This window comes from Cololabis saira, chromosome 8 (assembly GCF_033807715.1).
Source record: "Cololabis saira isolate AMF1-May2022 chromosome 8, fColSai1.1, whole genome shotgun sequence".
In the NCBI taxonomy this organism is placed as follows: Eukaryota; Metazoa; Chordata; class Actinopteri; order Beloniformes; family Belonidae; genus Cololabis; species Cololabis saira.
This window is the reverse complement of record NC_084594.1, coordinates 21,095,972-21,116,305: the sequence shown is the minus strand read 5'-3', so window position 1 is coordinate 21,116,305 and position 20,334 is coordinate 21,095,972. Positions and strand designations below refer to the sequence as shown.

The following is a 20,334-nucleotide window of genomic DNA, read 5'->3' as shown; positions in this document are numbered from 1 at the left end:
ATTATAACCTGAATAAACGCTGTATGGTAATGCTGTGACTAACATCTCTATGCAGGTGAATTATGTACACATCACTATGAATGATAAAGGCACTACACACGTCCCCCCAGAATTCACCCTCAGAGAGAAAACTTAAGAAACAGTCAACGATGTGGGGGACGAAGCATTCGCCGTAGCGGTTCCGTGGAACGGGGAAACATGGAACCGCCTTCACAGAGGCAGGTTGCTGAGGTCCGCTACGGAGTGGTAAAGGGGCGTGAAGTGGGGACCCGGACGGTGGGCGGCCTCGTCTGGCTGGCTGGGCCAACTCAATTGGTTCAGCTAGATCCAAATGAGCCGGTTTAAGGCGATCCACTGACACACGCTCCAGTTTACCTCCCATGTCCACAACAAAGTGCTTGTCCCCAGGCTCCACCACACGGAAGGGGCCCTCGTAAGGTGGGCAAAGGGGTGCCCTGTGTCCATCGACACGGATAAAAACATAACCTGCGGACTGCAGGGAACTGGGCAAATGTGGGTTCGGCAATCCGTGGCTGGACGTAGGGAGCGGCGCGAAAAGTCTGGCATTGTCGAGCAGGGCGGTGCGTTGGATTGCGGCAGACCAAGGGGCAGTGGTGCTGGGAATGAAGTCCCCTGGGACCTGCAGTGGCTGACCATAGACCAGCTCCGCCGAGGAGGACTGGAGGTCCTCTTTCGGCGCCGTCCTGATTCCCAGCATGATCCAAGGTAGTCTGTCAACCCAGGAACTGTCCTTGAGGCTGGCACGCAGGGAGGCCTTCATAGACCTGTGAAAACGCTCACAGGGGCCATTACTCTGTGGGTGGTAGGCCGTGGCGCGGTGGAGTTTAACCCCCAAACTGCTAGCTGTGGCGTTCCACAGAGCAGACGTAAACTGAACGCCGCGGTCGAAGGAAATGTTAGAGGGGGTGCCAGGTGCCAATAAACCCTGATCGAATGTTGTAGATAATTATTCAAATGTTTATCCTACCTTTGGTCACACTGGTTGACATGATCTGGGTAGTTGTAAACACCTTTTCCTCAAGTCCTTTGATGATAGAAGATGGATATGGATGTGTCAGTTTAATGCAACAAATGTTTGTGTTGTTACAGTTACACAAGGAGTATTAAAATGTATCAATAAAAAAAAAGCTGATTTTTGTGCATCTGAAATCAAATTAACAATTACACCAAATGATAATTTCGATGTGTCGGGAGGCTGGCTCAATTACAAATAAAGCTATTTCAATTTTCTTTCCAAGTACAAGTTAACAGAGATCGTTGAACTACTTTTTTCTCAAAGACAAAACTATAATTGATCACTTACTTTCTATGTGCACCTCGCAGGTATCACTGTGTGGAGACTGATATCGTGCTCCTCTCTGCTCTACGGTGTAATAACATGTTAGTTGAACATCAGCAGGTGAGCTCTCCTGCACCATCCCCAGAAGATCTGCACCCGCCAGCGTCTCCACGCAGGAGACGGGTCTGAAAGTTTTTGTCCTCATAAAGTACAAAACACACTCGGCCGCAGACACAGATGATGGAGTCATACAGGTCAATGTGAGACTGTTCGACTCTGTGATCCACCGTGGATTCACTACCAGCTGGGGTTGAGGAACTGAAAATGTAAACACATGATGGATTACATGAACAAATGATGCATTTATATGTAAATAAAGTCAATGTTATAGATAAAAGATCCTCCAAGGCTGTTGTTTATTGAAATGGCCGAGTTATTTACACATCACGCAGTGTACTTATTGTACAGTTAGATTAGTCCACAGCAGGTGTTTTTACTCACATCGTATGATGATGGATGGTAGACATGTTACTCTCTGGAGATTTTGGAGACACAAGGTAAAAACATGTAACATCAACAATAGCAGGTAAAGTTTGATCTGTGAAAGACAGCAGTTCAGCTCCGGTCAGACTCGTCAGACAAGAGAAGCTTCTGGCACGTTTTCTTGTCCCAAAGTGGAAATAACACTTATCCACGGGAACAGATGACGGCGTCTGACAGTTTACTGTAACTGAGTGTGTCTCTGTGATCTTCAGTGGATTCACTGTCAGTACAGGCTGAGGAAGGTCTGTAGATTAAAATACATGTTTATTTAAATAAGTCATATTTAGATATAGAGCATGTTTGTTTGTTTTACTACAGAATGAACGATAATGTTATAATATAGTAACTCACTGTTTATTTTGATGGTGGACGCATCACTGTCTGCAGATTTAGAAGTAATACCTCCATTCCTCCCAGTGTAATAACATCTCACTGTAATGTCAGCGGAGGATTGTCTTTGTACAATCGACAGCAGTTCAGTTCCTGTCAGTGTCCGAGTACAGGAGGAGCCGCCAGGGATACTTTTATATGGAGTGTGGAAATAACACTTGGTCACTGAAACAGATGCTGGAGTCTGACACTTTAATGTAACCAAGTCCGTTTCTGTGATCACGGGGCGATCCACCATCAGTTTAGGTTGAGAACCAGCTGAAAGTTCAAAGGTGAATATGTCACATTTATTACTGAACAAATCCAACCATGTTGTTCATGACAATTGTTTTATTGTAAACAAGAAATATAAAATTGAGACTGACCTTGTGCTTTGATCTCATGAAGGAAACCTGTTGGAGAAAGAAGTTAGACACATAAATAGGAAACAGTATTTTTAATAATTAGATTTGTAATTAGTTGATGATTTAAAAAAAACTGATAAGCGATTAAACTTACACATAAGGAATACACAAAGCAGACATGCAGTCATGATGAAGCTGAAATACATGAACGTCCTGAACACCCCCACGAGACTGACTACTTTGGCTTTCACCTTTACTCAGAAACTGCTCTAAGGAAAACCACATGGCCAGAAGTGAAGCAGACCAACTGGTCATGTACTTAAACTATATTTGAGCAGCGATGTGGTTTGCACATCTACCGTCTGTGAACGTCAGCCACCAGCACGTATAAAGTTTAGATACAGTTTTCCACAATGTAGACTGTTTCCAAAGTGGTTTTTGTTGTTTTGTTTTTCCTCATTTCTTTTTTTTTTTTTTTTTTATTTTTTTCTTTTTTTTTTTATCCCCCATTTCATCACCCAGTGCTCATACCTAGACAGTCCTGGGCATTGTTCCCCTCTGCCAACCCAAGGAGGGCCCTACACTGGGCTCAGGTCTCCTTCTTATCCTGAGGAGAGATGGACCGCTTCTTTTCACCAGACAGGGTGGGGATTCTCCGGCCGAACGTAGCGTGTGGAAGGATCACGTTATTCCGGCCGGATCCTCCCCACCCCATCTGGCGCCCCGGTTGGCTAGAGGGGGCATGTATAGCCCAGGACTGTTGCATGTTTTTGTGAGGGTAGCTCACATTAGCTACCCAGGGGAACACGGGGAGAACATGCAAACTCCACACAGAAAGATCCTTTCACCAACCCCACCCAGGGTGTGGGCACTGAAGTCATGGGGGAACTAACACGCACTTCAGCGCCCACAGCGTCCCCGGCGGGAATCAAACCCAGGACCTTCTTGCTGTGAGACGGCTGCACCACCAGCTGCGCCACCGTGCCCCCCGTTTTTCCTCATTTCTGTTGTATTGTTATTGTTAACACATTTTCTAAAACAATAGGTTTACAAATTTATATTACATCTCAAACATCTACAGCAGGGGTATTCAATTGGCGGCCACATGCGGCCCGCCAGGAGCTTTCGGGGGTGGAGTGGGGTGGTGGGGGTGACGACATCCACTGCCAATCCAGGAAGCAGGAACACACGGAAACACAAGTCAGGCACTGGAAATCTGCAACAAAAAAAAACACAAACAAAACACGAAACCGGCACGGAGCCAACCAAAACATGAACAGCAATCGACCCAAATCTTGAGATCTGATCGCAGTCTGAGCTAAGCTACTGCTACCGCTACCTAACCCCAAAAACTACAGAGCAAGCATGCAGGTGAACAAGCCAGTGTGTATGTCTATGCGTGTGTATGCGTGTATGTATATGATCATGCGTGTGTGTGTGTGTGTGTGTGTGTGTGTGTGTGTGTGTGTGTGTGTGTGTGTGTGTGTGTGTGTGTATATGTGACTAAGTGGCTATATGTGTGTGTGTGTATGTATGTGACTGAGTGGCTATATGTGTGTGTGTGTGTGTGTGTGTGTGTGTGTGTGTGTGTGTGTGTGTGTGTGTGTGTGTGTGTGTGTGTGTGTGTGTGTGTGTGTGTGTGTGTGTGTGTGTGTGTGTGTGTGTGTGTGTGTGCGTGTGTCTGTGTAATAAACCAAACAAAGCTCCACCTGAAGTGTATCTATAGTGGGGGAGGGGGGGGAGCAACCCCGCCACTCACGAGACCAGAGGCCAACACGGAAGAACCCGGAACCCAGGCCACCGGCAACCCCACAGAGGGGAGAAGTAGGAGGGAGGCAACCCACCGCCTGCAAGGCCCCCCCCCCCCCCGGCGGCGGCCGAGAGGGCCCGCGGGCGGGGCCCCCATGGCGCGGAAGGAAGCAGCCAGGGATCCCGCGGCGGCGGACCGCGACCCAGGCAATCCCCGGCCACCCGGTCCGGGCCGGACACGTGGCCAGGAGGCCCTCACCCTTTAGGCCAACGACCCCCACCCGGCAGGGGGCCAGCCTGCCCGGAGAGACAGAGCCGCCCCGGCCGCCGACGCGGGCAGGCGCACCCGCCCCCACGAAGTTCATTTATCCATTCACCTATCCTATACCTATACTAATAATGAGATATACTATAATAATAAGATATACTATACCTAATAATAATACTAATAATACTAATACTAATAATAATAATAACCATCTTTGTATAATATAATATTGATAAATTATTAAGTTTTGTTGTCCTGCCAATGGAGGCTCAAATCCTCCATGGCCGGACCCTTCCACACCGCATTCTCACCGACACAGACACACAATCACGCACCGTTTCCCCCTCCCCGGGGGGGTCCAGCACCGCCAGAAGGCAACCCAGGCTGCACGGCGAGCCGCGCCAGGCCCGGGTATCCCGACCCACCCATCCCAGGCCGGCGAGGGAACGCGGGTGATGTAGGACCCCCGCCCGCCCCTGGTGTTGAGTGCATGTGATTAATGCCATAAAAACAGGGAGGGGGAGGGCCAAGTATCGATTTGACACCGACCCCCCCCCTCCCGAACTACGTGTCATTGTCAAATGTATTTATTAAGTGTTGAATGTGCAGTGTCTACTTTGCTGTTAAACCCTGAGGCGGGGAGTGCCGGGCCACGCGGGACAATGCCCCCCACGACCCGGACCCCCCGCCCCTCGCCTATGTGCGTATGAATCGTGTAGGGGGGGGAAGGAGGGGGAGCGGAGGCCGAAGCCAGGAAGCAGGACCAGCAAAGCCGGCCCTGATAAGACACCCGCGTCCCCCCACCGGCCATCAACTGGACGGGGGCCGGCCCTCCGAGCCGGGCCAGGGCCCCACCGTACCTCCACGGGCGCCCTCGGCGCCGCCGGAGCCCCCAGACGGAGGGGGAAACGGTCCAACATCCCCCCATTCATACTGACAACATAAGACATAGACACCTGGGAATGGTGCCACCCCGCCGCCGCGCCCGCCCGTGCACCCCCCGGTCAGGGGAGGCCCGATCCCCGGACCCGGCCCCACCCCCCCCCGGAGCCACCCCGGCGGACACCCCAAGGGTCACGGAGCCCCCACATCCGCAGGGGCACTCGGCCCCCGCCCAGCGACGGAGGTATAGATATATTCAAATGTATAATAAAAATGTATTATATATACATAAGTCTTCGTCTTTGAGTGCAAAATACATTTTGAAAACCCCCAAATTTTCAAATTGTGCGGCCTTCTCCATACAGTCCTTTTGCAGATGTGGCCCCCGGCCGAATCTAGTTGAATACCCCTGATCTACAGTATATAGATACATTTTACATACATTCCAACATATGCTGGAAGTTTGACTAACTAGTTAGTTTCATCTGGTTACATAAGTAGCTGAGTGTAATGTGTACGGAAATTTGAACATCCTATTAAAATAACTTCACAGAAGTGAAAAACATCAAGCTGTGGAAGTCGTGAAAATAGATGAGCCGACAACTTCTCATGGTGTGGACACAGAAGCGTGTGTCCCTTTATTAAATCCACCAGTTAACTGAAACTAAACGTTAAGAAGCTTGCGCTTCCCATCACAGAACTAACTGACTCCAAAAACGTCACCGTACTTAGAGGGACCGTAACACATTAAACACATAGACCAAATCACTAGTAAAAACATAAATTATAACCTGAATAAACGCTGTATGGTAATGCTGTGACTAACATCTCTATGCAGGTGAATTATGTACACATCACTATGAATGATAAAGGCACTACACACGTCCCCCCAGAATTCACCCTCAGAGAGAAAACTTAAGAAACAGTCAACGATGTGGGGGATGAAGCATTCGCCGTAGCGGTTCCGTGGAACGGGGAAACATGGAACCGCCTTCACAGAGGCAGGTTGCTGAGGTTCGCTGCGGAGTGGTAAAGGGGCGTGAAGTGGGGACCCGGACGGTGGGCGGCCTCGTCTGGGTGGCTGGGCCAGCTCAATTGGTTCAACTAGATCCAAATGAGCCGGCTTAAGGCGATCCACTGACACACGCTCCAGTTTACCTCCCATGTCCACAACAAAGTGCTTGTCCCCAGGCTCCACCACACGGAAGGGGTCCTCGTAAGGTGGGCAAAGGGGTGCCCTGTGTCCATCGACACGGATAAAAACATAACCTGCGGACTACAGGGAACTGGGCAAATGTGGGTTCGGCAATCCGTGGCTGGACGTAGGGAGCGGCGCGAAAAGTCTGGCATTGTCGAACAGGGCGGTGCGTTGGATTGCGGCAGACCAAGGGGCAGTGGTGCTGGGAATGAAGTCCCCTGGGACCTGCAGTGGCTGACCATAGACCAGCTCCGCCGAGGAGGACTGGAGGTCCTCTTTCGGCGCCGTCCTGATTCCCAGCATGACCCATGGTAGTCTGTCAACCCAGGAACTGTCCTTGAGGCTGGCACGCAGGGAGGCCTTCATAGACCTGTGAAAACGCTCACAGAGGCCATTTCTCTGTGGGTGGTAGGCCGTGGCGCGGTGGAGTTTAACCCCCAAACTGCTAGCTGTGGCGTTCCACAGCGCAGACGTAAACTGAATGCCGCGGTCGGAGGAAATGTTAGAGGGGGTGCCGAAACGGGACACCCAGGTGCCAATAAACGCCCGGGCCACGTCGGCTGACGGTATTGATGACTGTGGAACAGCCTCTGCCCATCGTGTTGTCCTGTCCACCATAGTCAACAAGTGTGTGTAACCCTGCGAGGGAAGCAGGGGGCCAACCAGGTCTATGTTTACATGGTCAAAACGCCGCTCCGGCACCTCAAACCGTGCTAGAGGAGCCTTAGTGTGCCGGTGAATTTTGGCGCGCTGGCATTCGATGCATGTGTTTGCCCAGTCTCTGACATATTTTTTAAGACCATGCCACACAAACTTGTTTGCCACCAGCCGTTGCCAAGCCTTGGTTCCTGGGTGTGAGAGGCTGTGGATGGCGTCAAAAACTGTACACCGCCACTTCTCAGGGACGACAGGTCTAGGCGAGCCTGTGGATACATCGCAAAGCAAAGTCATGCCAGCTTCATTAAACTTTATGGCCTGCAGCTGCAGACCTGTAGTGGATGAACGAAAGGCTTGCACAACCGGGTCCGCAGCCTGGTCCGCTGCCATGTTGCCGTAATCTAGGGCGAGGTGGACTGTTCCTGCAACCGCCCGCGAGAGGCAGTCAGCGACGTGGTTGCTCCTCCCTGCCACGTGTTTGATCTCCGTCGTGAACTTGGAAATGTAAGTCAACTGTCGCTGCTGTGTACCAGACCATGGCTCAGTGATTTTAGACATGGCAAAGGTAAGCGGCTTGTGGTCCACAAAAACTGCGAAACGGCGCCCCTCCAGCATGGAACAAAAATGTCGGATAGCCAGGTAAACACCAAGTAGCTCACGGTCAAAGGTGCTATATTGCGTAACTGCCTGCTGAAAAAAGCGAGAGGCTGCCAGGCAGTACCCACCCACTGCTCATAAACCGCCCCCACAGCATAGTCTGAGGGGTCAGTGGTCAGTGCAATGGGAGCTGAGGAGTCAGGATGAGCCAGCATGGTGGCTCTAGCCAGGGCCGCTTTTGCATTAGCAAAGGCTTTGTCTCTTTCTGGGTTCCAGTCCACCTCACGTTTGGGCTTGCCGCCTTTCGGGGCCTCATACAGTGGTCGCATGGTGTGGGCCGCCCCGGGTATGAAACGGTGGTAAAAGTTAACCATACTGAGGAACTCCTGCAGTGCTTTCACAGTGGGCGGGCGTGGAAAAGCGGTAACTGTCTCCACCTTGTATGGCAGAGGGACCACCCCATCCTCAGTGACCCTGTGCCCCAGAAAGTCAATGGCGGAGAGGCCCAACTGGCATTTTGCTGGATTTATGATAAGGCCATGCTGACTAAGCCGCTCGAAAAGAATGCGAAGGTGTGACAGGTGCTCAGAAAGAGATGAACTTGCTATGAGGTTCTCATCGAGGTACACAAAAACAAAAGTTAGGTCACGTAAAACTGAGTCCACAAACCGTTGGAAAGTCTGAGCTGCATTTTTGAGCCCAAAAGGTGTACGCAGGAACTCAAACAAACCAAATGGTGTGATCACTGCAGTTTTAGGGATGTCAAGAGGGTGTACCGGCACCTGATGGTATCCCCTGATAAGGTCCACTTTTGAAAAAATTACCTTACCGGCAAGGTGTGCTGAAAAGTCTTGGACATGGGGAACTGGGTAGCGGTCAGGCGTTGTCGCGTCGTTGAGCAGTCGATAGTCTCCGCAAGGCCGCCAGCCACTGCCCGGTTTGGGGACGATGTGCAGGGGAGAGGCCCAAGGACTGTTAGAACGTCGAACAATCCCCAGGCGCTCCATAGTCTCGAACTCTACCATTATAACCTAAATAAACGCTGTATGGTAATGCTGTGACTAACATCTCTATGCAGGTGAATTATGTACACATCACTATGAATGATAAAGGCACTACAAAGCCTTATTAAAAGGAGTCATGATGTACTTTAGTTAGACCTTAATATCATGTCAGAGGTGAATAATATGTCACATTTATTACAGAACAAATCGAATTGTACTGTTGTTGACACTTAATTGTGCTTTGATCACAAGAAAGAAACGTGTTGGAGAGAGAAGTTTGATCATATATTTTAAATATAGCCTGTATCACTAGCTATGTGCATGTTGCATTCATTACTAGTTAATATTTACAATGAAAGACCCATATAAGAGACTAAATTTACACATGAGAATCACACAAAACGGAAGTCCAGTCATGATGAAGCTGAACTATATGAGCGTCCTGAACAAACCACACTAGTCTGTCTGATTGTCACATACATCTCAGAAACTGCTCTCAGGAAGATTGTGGTATCTAAACCATATCACCCACTGTGACAGAGTTTACACAAACACATGAGATGTTTATCAATCACCTCTTACCAGTGTTGACTAACAGGTTCAAGAGTGTTTATATTGTTTTGTTTTTTAGAACATTTTAGAACATAATTATGGGACAATACTGAACTTGGTACATGCTGTCAGGTGGATTTTGTTTTAAAACTGGGATTGGATGGAGATGTATGGAGAGAAAATCGACTCAAAACATTTGTGTGTGCGTAGGCCTACTACTTGATTTGTTTTTCCCAGCCAAAGAACAAGTCCACCATCCAGCGGTCGTTGCTTTAAAAAAATCTAATTACATTTGTAAGGCTCATAAATGCATATCTGTCCATATAAGGAATTATATAATATTACAAAGTAAATGTGTTATAACCATGGAATGCTGATATATTATTTTTTCAACAGGCCCACAATTTTTCACAATTCATTACAATTTTAGAGGTAACTAAGTATCAAGGCAAATAACGCTTGACTCAGATGAAAAGTCAGATAAACCAGCTTTCCACCAGTACTAAAATGCACCTTGTACGGACAAATCTGAGACTTGAAAAAAGACTCAAAACGCTTTGTGCGTGTGTATCAGGCGATTCCTACATGCGTATTTAACGATTTGTGTGTGTAGGAGGCTTTTTAAAAATCGTAATTATCGTTTTGTCTGTAACTTCGAGCAAATTACGCACGCAGAAAGCAGATAATACGCACACACAAATCAAGAGCTACGTGTTTCTCTCCATAGAGATGGAGACCAGTTCATCCAGCAGGGTGTGCTACAGTATGTGCAGTGTTATAATCAGAAGACAAGTCCATGAATACAATCTTGGCGTAAAGGTATGGAGTGTACATTTTTTGTATTAACATTATTTTACAAGGAAGGACGATAATGCCATAGAGTGGTGGAGTGTGGATCAGCAGCTCTGCCATTTCTCATAACAGCAAACATCAGCAGGTGAAACTCAGACATGTCCAATCAGAGATCAACTTGCTTACACCTTATAGTAGACATTACTGTACTAAGAAAATGTTTTTAAATCAGTAGTATTGAGACCCATGCTTCATTGCAGAAAAAACAATGAGGATAAATGGGGTGCTCGGTGCCGATTACGCAACTAAAGATTTGTCACATGGATCTGAAAGTGTCCTGAATTATGATTTTTTTTAAAGTGAGAACAAGGTTTTCTTTTGGTTCACTGGTTAGACTTTTCATAGTCTAAACCTATCTTTATATTTGTAAGGGTGGTAATAATGAACGCAAATAAAATGCAATTTTGTGATATACACGAATGAAGAGGAGCTTATATTTTTTCCAGACACAGTATTCAGATATTTTAAAAGTTCAAATATCTGAGGCAATTCACAGCATTTTAAATGTCAATAAATGTTTTTTTAAATGTTTTTTTGCAGACACTGAATTTAGGATTAAATCTAGAATGAATTAAACCGTTACATTAATTTGGCACCAGCAGGTTGTATCATGATTCATGAAGGACTTTGTGACAGATCAAAGCACACCGAAAACTGCAAGAAGATATTTTATTCATGATGAAGACATCTTTTTCTTTTACATTTGTCACCACAATTCAGAATGCATTTGGTGTAAATATTTATAACTTAAAGAGTACAAAAATGGAAGAAATATGCAATTGCTAAATACAGCTTATGGTCCTACAATGACTCCTTTATTTTATTATTATTATTATTATTATTATTTTATTATTATAGCTGACATTTTCAGTATTTTAGCTCAACTCAATCCATTCTTAAACTGAACCAAGATTTTTAGTCAACTTTAACACGTTAATTCCAGTGCTTACAGAAACAGCTGTTCACAGTTTTACATTAAAGGTATTGTGACATGAAAAACAAATTTTTCTTGATTTTTTGTGTTTTGTTGGGTGTCTTGACATCAATTACACCCAAAAAACAACGAACTTTTAACATTCAGTGTATTGTGTGCTTTCTGGGATTTTCCGCATAACTGTGCGAAAACGGCGCACCTGGTTTGGTGCGGAACCATAAATCAGGCTTAACACGGAGCTGTTTAGAGCCTCTTTTGTTCTAATCACCGGAGGAAAACTGCTAAGAAGACCCGCGGCCACTGACTGGACTTAAGATAAGGGGACACTTTATTTACATGCCTTTATTTTTGTGATTGTTTGCTGTGGACTGTCTGCTTCGCCCTGCTGCTTTTCCGTGCATGCTTCGCCTGTCGCTCCCGGCTTAACTCTCCGACGCCGCTGTGAGTGTATTACTCGCGGGGAGCTGCGGTCCCGGTCCTCTGGTCCCGGTTGGACTTCATCCCCGGGCTGTAGTCGCCCTGTCTGGGCTGTGTGTGTGGGTGTTTGTGGTGTGCGCGCGTGTGTGTGGAGACGCTGGCAGAAGTGTGTAGCGGTTGGTTGGAGGAGGTTTGGAGGAGGAGCGGCGCAATGATTGACAGGAAAGGGGGAAAAGGACCCGTTTTTCACGGCGCAAAAAAACACTGTCATAAAAAGGACAGAATGGAGTACTAGAGTGAAGTTTTTCTTGTTACACTCTTTTAGACACATTTAAGGGATGTTGGCCAAGACTTTTAATAGTGTTAAAAGCATGTTAAAAATGATGTCACAATACCTTTAAGCAGGCTTGAATACAATCAAGCCACATTAATATCAAATATGTCAACAATCAACTTTTCTGCTGTAGGCCTACTGATCTTACACAAGGTTCGGATCTCCTGAACTTTGTTGAAACATTTTTTCTAAATATTTTCAGTGTGTTTGGACAGTGCTGTAAGGTTCAGCCGTCTGGTCTGGTGCACATGGATCCTCAGCGATGGTGGCGTACATGTGGTATACATCAGCCTTGTAAAAACAAGACAGCAAGAGGCCTTTAAGTTTGCATCTTCACTTTACAGTAAATACAGTGAATAAAGACAGCTGATTCTCACTCACGTTCTCATGATTAAACACGTCTGTGTTCACAACAGACTCTGCAAGAAAGAAGAATAGGTGCCAAAGTGAAAAAATAAGGAAAAAGGAGTTTTTATTTTATCCATCCATTATCTATACCCGCTTTATCCTTTGCAGGGTCACGGGGGTCTGCTGGAGCCCATCCCAGCTCATTTCAGGTGAGAGGCTGGGGTTACACCCTGGACAGGTCACCAGTCCATCGCAGGGCCACATACACACAAACCATGCACACTCACGCTCACACGTACGGGCAATTTAGAATCACCAATTAACTTAAACTTATGCATATTTTTGGACTGTGGGAGGAAACCGGAGTACCCGGAGGAAACCCACGCAAGCATGGGGAGAACATGCAAACTCCACACAGAAAGGTCCTGCCGGGCCTGGGAGTCAAACCGGGGACCTTCTTGCTGTGAGGCAACAGTGCTAACCACTAAGCCACCGTGCTGCCAGTTTTTATTTTATAAAAATTAAAAAAAATAAATAAAAACTGCTGCGAAACAAAGTTTTCGTGTAAATATGATTAAATGATTTTATATTTAAGCTTTAAGTGATCATAGAATAGAACTGACTGTTTACATTAATATGGAAGCATCAGTAAGTTTTTGTTTCAATCTTTCAATTCCATTCCATTTTATTTATAGGACTTGAAATTGGTTGAGCTTGTATCCTTGGGTAAATTTAAATCAATGATAAAAGACAGAGAAATTAGCTCTCTCGGTTCTTGCGACTGCCCCGTTGTGTAAATTTTACCATTGTTTTACTATTGTTTCCCCGGAATGTGTGACTGACTGTCTGTGTTTGTATGTATTGTTGTATTCTTTTTATGCTGCCATTTTGGCCAGGTCACTCTTGAAAAAGAGGTTTTAATCTCAATGAGTTTTTTACCTGGTTAAATAAAGGATATATATATATATAGCATCTATTACAACAGAAGTTGTCTCTAGGTGCTTTCCAGAGACCCAGAACATAAACCCCCGAGCAATTATTACATAAACAATGGCAGGTAAAAACTCCCCTAGTGGGAGAAAAATCTTAAAGCAAACCGTTGCAAGGAAAAACTCCACTTTAGGAGGTAAGAAACCTTGAGCACTGATTATAGTTCCTTTTTTTGGGGAAAAAAAAAGAAACCAGAACAATTTCTTCCCGTCAGAGAAAAACATCAATGACTCACCAGCAGGATGGTCAGCGTCAGGGACGGAGGTGATCATGTTGTAGGAGTCATAGTCACCAGGAGATAACTTTCAAAAGAGGAGAGAAGATGTGGACAATGACCAAATGTAAATATAAATTATAATTAATATAATTAATTATTCACTCTGGGCAGCCTTTAAGACAGTTTTCAAATGCTTTGTCATACTAAAGAAAAAAATAATAATTTTAATATCTGTGAAAGAATTACCCATACATTGCCACCAGTAGTCAAGTCCCCTGCAGTATAATAAAGAAAAAATGAAAACAAAACTGTGATGCACATTGTCTTTGTACAAATTGTACTGTGATGGTTCCTTATTTCTAAACATTTACATTACCGTTAAAGTTGGCACGTGATCTATTTTGAAATAGAAAAAAATAAAATAATATATGAATATTTGTCCCTTTTCTACATAAGCAGTGCATTTTGTAATATACGTTGAATTCCCTATAAATCAGTGGAAATTATCCATCTTTGTTTTATATTTATTTTGTCATTTTAGATGAGTCTAACAGTCAAAGACATGAAGCTTCTTTTCTGCTGCTTAAACAGGTAATGTGTCATCATGAAGTGGGACGCTGCTCCAGTGATTTTGTCAGACTGAAACTTGAACTAAATATGCTTCCTCTTAAAAGTGTACAAAACATTTCTCACCTCTTGTAGTTTCTTGAAACTGAAAAATGACATTAAATAAAAGTATTAAAAATGCAGTCTGGGACCAGTGAGATCAGTAACATTTCATTCATGACTAAAAAGTAGTATTTAGAATTAAGAGAGTCTAACTTCTGTAAAGTGTGCTCGTAGGAAGTAAAATGTATTAAATAATGTAGTCTTGTCTAATATATTCTGATCTCATTTTTTTAATCTATTTTCACAAACTGACGACATAAATTATTCTGTTTTTAGATATGACTGACTGAAGAACGCAGGTTTGTGAAAATTAAAGAGCCTGTTCAACCTGCTTTAAACTGGCAAGCAAATCACAAGTATCTGCTGTTGTAGGAACAAAGTTGGGTCTTATTTCTTCCCTCGTGTTGGAAAATTAAACTGAAAACAACTGTTTTTATTGTCTGCACAAATGATAACATGTTTTAATCTGTCACGTCTATGGTCCATATTCAAACATACAGTACATGGGGGCAGAATGCCGTTCTCAGTGGACCAAATGTTATGTTTGCTTTCATACGGTGTATTTGGTATGAGTTTAATTACAATTATTCAACAAATGCCTAATCTGAAACCATTTTCCTTTGTGCTACTTGAACAAAATTATATTTTTTAATGCGTCTATTTTCCTTTTAAATCATGGTTCAATCTTTAAAGACTTACCCCCTCTTCTTTTGGGGCTGAGAATGGCCCCTCCAAGTAAGATGACTCCCAGGGTTACACCAAAACCAAACACAGCTACAAGCAACTTCAAGTGTTTTGTTTCTGGAAAAACAAACAACAAACTATTTCACTTCTGGCACTGTTAGAACAAGGAAAAGCCAATCAGGATTCCTGCAGCATTCTTATCACAACCTTTTAGCAGCATTACCAAATGTATCAGCTCACTGTTAAGAAAATTAAAAACACTGCAATAAAATGCAAACCCTAACCCTACTATTTTATTGCATAGGATTACCATACAAAATATTAATTACAAGCAGAGAAAGTAGATGTGAAACACTTTAGTTAAATGCATTCATAATGGGAAAGGTCAGAGAGTGTCTTTGTAAATTTAGAGAAGGAGTAGGACAGAGTGCTGAGGGGTAGGAAAGTGTGTTATGCCACCTGGATGAGGGTAGCATGACAGCACTGAGGTGTGTAGGACTAACAGAGGGGTTTCAGGTGGAAGTAGGAGTTAAACACATATCATCCCTGAGCCCTTTGTTTGCCATGGTGATAGGATGACAGATGAACTCAGACAGGGGTCTCCATGGAACTAGGATGTTTGGAGATTAAATTATGATGGGAGAAAAGGAGCAGGTAAAGAAGAGTAGCAGAGAGAGTAAGGGCCAATCCCAATGTTCACCCTACTTTCTACCACTAGCCCTCACCCACTACCACTTCACCTTCAAGGGGTAGGGCTTTGTAATCTTCCCTAGGGATTGGGACACCACTTGCTACGTCACTGCGTGGTTTACGTTCGGGTACGTAAGCGACTGCGTAGTTACGTTTGCACATACGTCACACCATATCAGGAAGCCGAGAGCTAAAAGCAAGCTAGAAGCTGTTTTAATTTCCGCTGTAGCGCTGTTAATATGCCACTTTTAGTTTTAATATTTTTTCAGGCATAAAAGTAACCATTAAGATCCCCAACCTGGGCTCTGTTTATCCAAATAACGCCTGTTAAGAAATTTGCTCCGATGTTTTTGGGGGATGAGAAGAGCCGCCGGCTCGGGTGCAGCAGTTGGTTCTGCGTTAAATCGTCGCAGAGCCTACGGCGTAGGTTACGCCGTAGGCTCTGCGTTGGTGTAACGCGGAACCATAAATCAGCCTTTATTCTGGCGAGATCTGAAAAAATTTCGCAAACAACGGGCAAGCAAGTGATTATGTACATTCACTGAGTGAATATTATGAAAGTAAAATATATATTTCTCGCTAGAAATGTAATCAAAACGCATTTTTATGCAGAAACTAACTCAAAATATTGATTTTATTCACTAAAAATTAGAAATGTCTGCCATGTTTTTTTGTTTGATTCAGTCTGCAAATGATGACGTAAAGCATTCTGGGAAATTTTCTCTAGCCCTCGGTCGGCGAGTCAGCATCTGAAATCCCTAGCTTTTAAGGGCTAGATTGATACACCCTAGCCCTTGATATGCCCACTAGCCCTACATGCAAAGAGGAATTGGGACTACCCTCACGGGAACGCGCAAAATTTAGGGGTAGGGCTGAAAAGTAGGGCTAGGGGGTGTATTGGGACTGGCCATAAAGGGAAAAGCTTATGAATCAGTAGTGTGACTGGCTCTCGTCCATGACCTGGAGACAGCAGCACTAACCAAAGAACAGGAAGCAAAGATGGAGGTAGCAGAGTTGAAAATAGTAATATCTTCTTTGGAAATGACAAATATGGACAAGATTAAGAATGAGCACATCAGAGGAACAGCTAGGGTTAGATGTAGTGGAGATGATGCAAGAGAGGCTAGATCTAGATGGTTTAGACGAAGCTCAAGATGGAGCTGCCAGGCAGGAGAAAACAATAGAAACTTAATGAGGAGATTTCTGAACATGCTAAAGGGGATATCCCGTTAGCCGGTGTAATAGAAGATGGAGCAGATGGGGTCAGATGGAAATGGATGATCCACTGTGGCTGTACCTGAAGTGAAAAGCTGCAAGAAGATGATTAGTGTATAAAATCAGTTTGCTTACTTGGGGTGGCTGATCTCACTGGAGGTTGAGATGTACCTGTAGATGCATCTGTAGCAGCTCTGTCAGATTCTTAGGAAATTGTTGTTTATATAAGGGCACAGAATGTAAATATAAAATTATTTCTAAGCTGCAACATCTCTTAAAGAGAAAATTAGGCAAACGTTGCTGTGTCACCTAATGCTGGTATTGATGGTGGGGAATCAGATAGAGAACCAGCAGTTTGTGCTGGTGAACTGGCAGTCAATCCTAGTGGATTTAAACACACACACAAATCAAAACAACGGTCACTCTCAAAGCATGAAACACCCGTAAGGGTTATTATTCAGATGGATTTTAAAATGCTATAATATTCTCTTTAGACTGGATTAATATCTCACCTGTATCAGGATCATCTGAAGTAAGGGAAGACGTTATCACACCAGTGCTCCCTTTTGGGAAATCTGTCAGATTAAAGCAAAGTGATAACTACAGTCATTGACATGAAATAATAGTAGATAATTATTCAAATGTTTATCCTACCTTTGGTCACACTGGTTGACATGATCTGGGTAGTTGTAGACACCTTTTCCTCAAGTCCTTTGATGATAGAAGATGGATATGGATGGGTCAGTTTAATGCAACAAATGTTTGTGTTGTTACAGTTACACAAGGAGTATTAAAATGTATCAATAAAAAAAAGCTGATTTTTGTGAATCTGAAATCAAATTAACAATTACACCAAATTATCATTTCGATGTGTCGGGAGGCTGGCTCAATTACAAATGAAGCTATTTCCATTTTCTTTCCAAGTACAAGTTAACAGAGATTGTTGAACTACTTTTTTCTCAAAGACAAAACTATAATTGATCACTTACTTTCTATGTGCACCACACAGGTATCACTGTGTAGAGACTGATACCGTGCTCCTCTCTGCTCTACAGTGTAATAACATGTTAGTTGAACATCAGCAGGTGAGCTCTCCTGCACCATCCCCAGAAGATCTGCACCCGCCAGCGTCTGCACGCAGGAGACGATTCTGAAAGTTTTTGTCCTCATAAAGTACAAAACACACTCGGCCACAGACACAGATGATGGAGTCACACAGGTCAATGTGAGATTGTTCGACTCTGTGATCCACCGTGGATTCACTACCAGCTCGGGTTGAGGAACTGAAAATGTAAACACATGATGGATTACATGACCGAATTGTGCATTTATATGTAAATAAAGTCAATGTTATAGATAAAAGATCCTCCAAGGCTGTTGTTTATTGAAATGCTCAAGTTGATGCATATTTTCTGTTATTTACACATCACGCAGTGTACTTATTGTACAGTTAGATTAGTCCACAGCAGGTGTTTTTACTCACATCGTATGGTGATGGTAGACATGGTACTCTCTGGAGATTGATGAGACACGAGGTAAAAACATGTAACATCAACAGTAGCAGGTAAAGTTTGATCTGTGAAAGACAGCAGTTGAGCTCCAGTCAGATTCGTCAGACAAGAGAAGCTCCTGGCAGGTTTTACTTTCCCAAAGTGGAAATAACACTTATCCACGGGAACAGTTGACGGCGTCTGACAGTTTACTGTAACTGAGTGTGTCTCTGTGATCTCCAGTGGATTCACTGTCAGTTTAGGCTGAGGAAGGTCTGCAGATTAAAATACATGTTTATTTAAATAAGTCATTTTTAGATATAGAGCACATTTGTTTGTTTTACTACAGAATGAACGATAATGTTATAATATAGTAACTCACTGTTTATTTTGATGGTGGACGCGTCACTGTCTGCAGATTTAGAAGTAATACCTTCATTCGTCCCACTGTAATAACATCTCACTGTAATGACAGCGGGGGATTGTCTTTGTTCAATCGACAGCAGTTCAGTTCCTGTCAGTGTCCGATTACAGGAGGAGCCGCTGTAGATACTTTTGTATGGAGTCTTGAAATAACACTCAGTCACTGAAACAGATGCTGGAGTCTGACACTTTAATGTAACCAAGTCCGTTTCTGTGATCACGGGTCGATCCACCATCAGTTTAGGTTGAGAACCAGCTGAAAGTTCAAAGGTGAATATGTCACATTTATTACTGAACAAATCCAGCCATGTTGTTCATGACAATTGTGTTTTCTTGTAAACAAGAAATATAGGCAAGGCAAGTTTATTTATATAGCAAAATTCAACACAAGGTAATTCAAAGTGCTTTACATCGACATTAAAAGCGGCAAGACATAATTAGACAGTAAATCACAAATAAAATGAAATCAAAGAGAAAAGAAGGTAAAATAATAAAAAGCACAAGTTGCTGAAAACTAAGTAATAGAGTACCGCAGGTACACATCTCATTCGCGTTTTTCAATAAATATAAAATATAAAAATAAGAAAAAATATAAATATAAAAATAAAAGAAATATAAAATTAAGACTGACCTTGTGCTTTGATCTCATGAAGGAAACCTGTTGGGGAAAGAAGTTAGACACATAAATAGGAAATTGATGCAACAATATTGTAATATTTACATTCATTTATTTATAGTTGATAATAATGAAAACAGAAAATCAATAAGCAATTAAACTTACACATAAGGACTACACAAAGCAGACATGCAGTCATGATGAAGCTGAAATACATGAACGTCCTGAACACCCCCACGAGACTGACTACTTTGGCTTTCAACTTTACTCAGAAACTGCTCTCAGAAAAACCACATGACCAGAAGTGAAGCAGACCAACTGGTCACGTACTTAAACCATATTTGAGCAGCGATGTGGTTTGCACATCTACTGTCTGTGAATGTCAGCCATCAGCATGTATAAAGTTTAGATCAACTTTTCCACGATGTAAACGGTTTCCAAAGTGGTTTGTTTTTTTCATTAATTGCACTTTTGTTAGAAATATTTGCAAAGACAGCTGGTTTACAAATGTATATTACATCTCACACACAAATGTTCTCAAATTGTTTTGAAAGAGAGTTTTCATGTTGGACTGAACAGAGATGGTGAATTTGGTTTTCTAAAACCAGTTGCTGTTTGCAGGGATGTGATACATGGAAGTAGTGTAACCTCAACTCCTGGCAAGAATTCAATCACACGCAGTGTTATTTCCTAATGTTTCTTGTGCATTTACTGAGCGAATTTTCAGACAAAAAAAAAAAAAGGGTATCTGACTAACAGAACTGTGTTGCATATTACATTTCAAATGATTCAGTTGTGGTTCTCCTTCTTACATGCTGTCATGTTGAAGTTCCTAATAGGTTTTACTTCAGCTTTCCACAATAAGCACACGAAAAATGTATTGCATTTTAAGCAATCATCATTCCACAAGCATAATGGTCCAAAGCACATTCAAGCTGGTTTTCATGTAATTTCCAGACCAGTAACTGATT

The 20,334-nt window shown here is 43.6% G+C and overlaps 1 protein-coding gene and 2 long non-coding RNA genes across 5 annotated transcripts; all 3 read right to left on the bottom strand.

The window, feature by feature from the left end:
* Positions 1–823: 823 nt before the first annotated feature.
* On the bottom strand, positions 824–1,813 carry LOC133449364 (uncharacterized). The gene is made up of 3 exons (XR_009783030.1): positions 1,802–1,813; positions 1,325–1,618; positions 824–1,045 (listed from the first exon to the last, which is right to left on the bottom strand). It is a non-coding gene; the product is annotated as an uncharacterized LOC133449364 (long non-coding RNA).
* Positions 1,814–2,200: 387 nt separating this feature from the next.
* On the bottom strand, positions 2,201–2,791 carry LOC133449363 (uncharacterized). The gene is made up of 3 exons (XR_009783029.1): positions 2,732–2,791; positions 2,599–2,625; positions 2,201–2,491 (listed from the first exon to the last, which is right to left on the bottom strand). It is a non-coding gene; the product is annotated as an uncharacterized LOC133449363 (long non-coding RNA).
* An 8,360-nt stretch (positions 2,792–11,151) lies between these two features.
* Positions 11,152–19,618, bottom strand: LOC133448536 (uncharacterized). Of its 3 annotated transcripts, none has more exons than XM_061727146.1 (16): positions 19,529–19,618; positions 19,379–19,405; positions 18,707–19,003; positions 18,318–18,599; positions 17,824–18,117; positions 17,489–17,545; positions 17,347–17,409; positions 17,144–17,215; positions 16,970–17,038; positions 14,945–15,046; positions 14,270–14,288; positions 13,953–13,972; positions 13,823–13,851; positions 13,595–13,661; positions 12,403–12,440; positions 11,152–12,312 (listed from the first exon to the last, which is right to left on the bottom strand). In XM_061727146.1, the coding sequence occupies exons 1-16, from the start codon at positions 19,578–19,580 to the stop codon at positions 12,220–12,222; spliced, it is 1,581 nt and encodes a 526-aa protein (XP_061583130.1). In that variant the 5' UTR covers positions 19,581–19,618; the 3' UTR covers positions 11,152–12,219. The 3 variants fall into 3 exon arrangements, 2 of the variants coding, with proteins under 2 accessions (XP_061583130.1, XP_061583131.1); XM_061727147.1 differs by having other exon boundaries at positions 13,829–13,851; XR_009782970.1 differs by lacking the exons at positions 13,823–13,851; positions 13,953–13,972 and having other exon boundaries at positions 12,215–12,312.
* Between the last annotated feature and the right edge of the window lie 716 nt (positions 19,619–20,334).

Coding starts and splice junctions, on each gene's coding strand:
- LOC133448536 (XM_061727146.1), bottom strand. CDS start 19,580: ATGTATTTCAGCTTCATCATGACTGCATGTCTGCTTTGTGTAGTCCTT. Junction 17,546..17,823: donor CTGTGTGGTGCACATAGAAA/GTAAGTGATCAA, acceptor CTATCATCAAAG/GACTTGAGGAAAAGGTGTCT. Junction 17,039..17,143: donor ACCATCAATACCAGCATTAG/GTGACACAGCAA, acceptor CAATTTCCTAAG/AATCTGACAGAGCTGCTACA.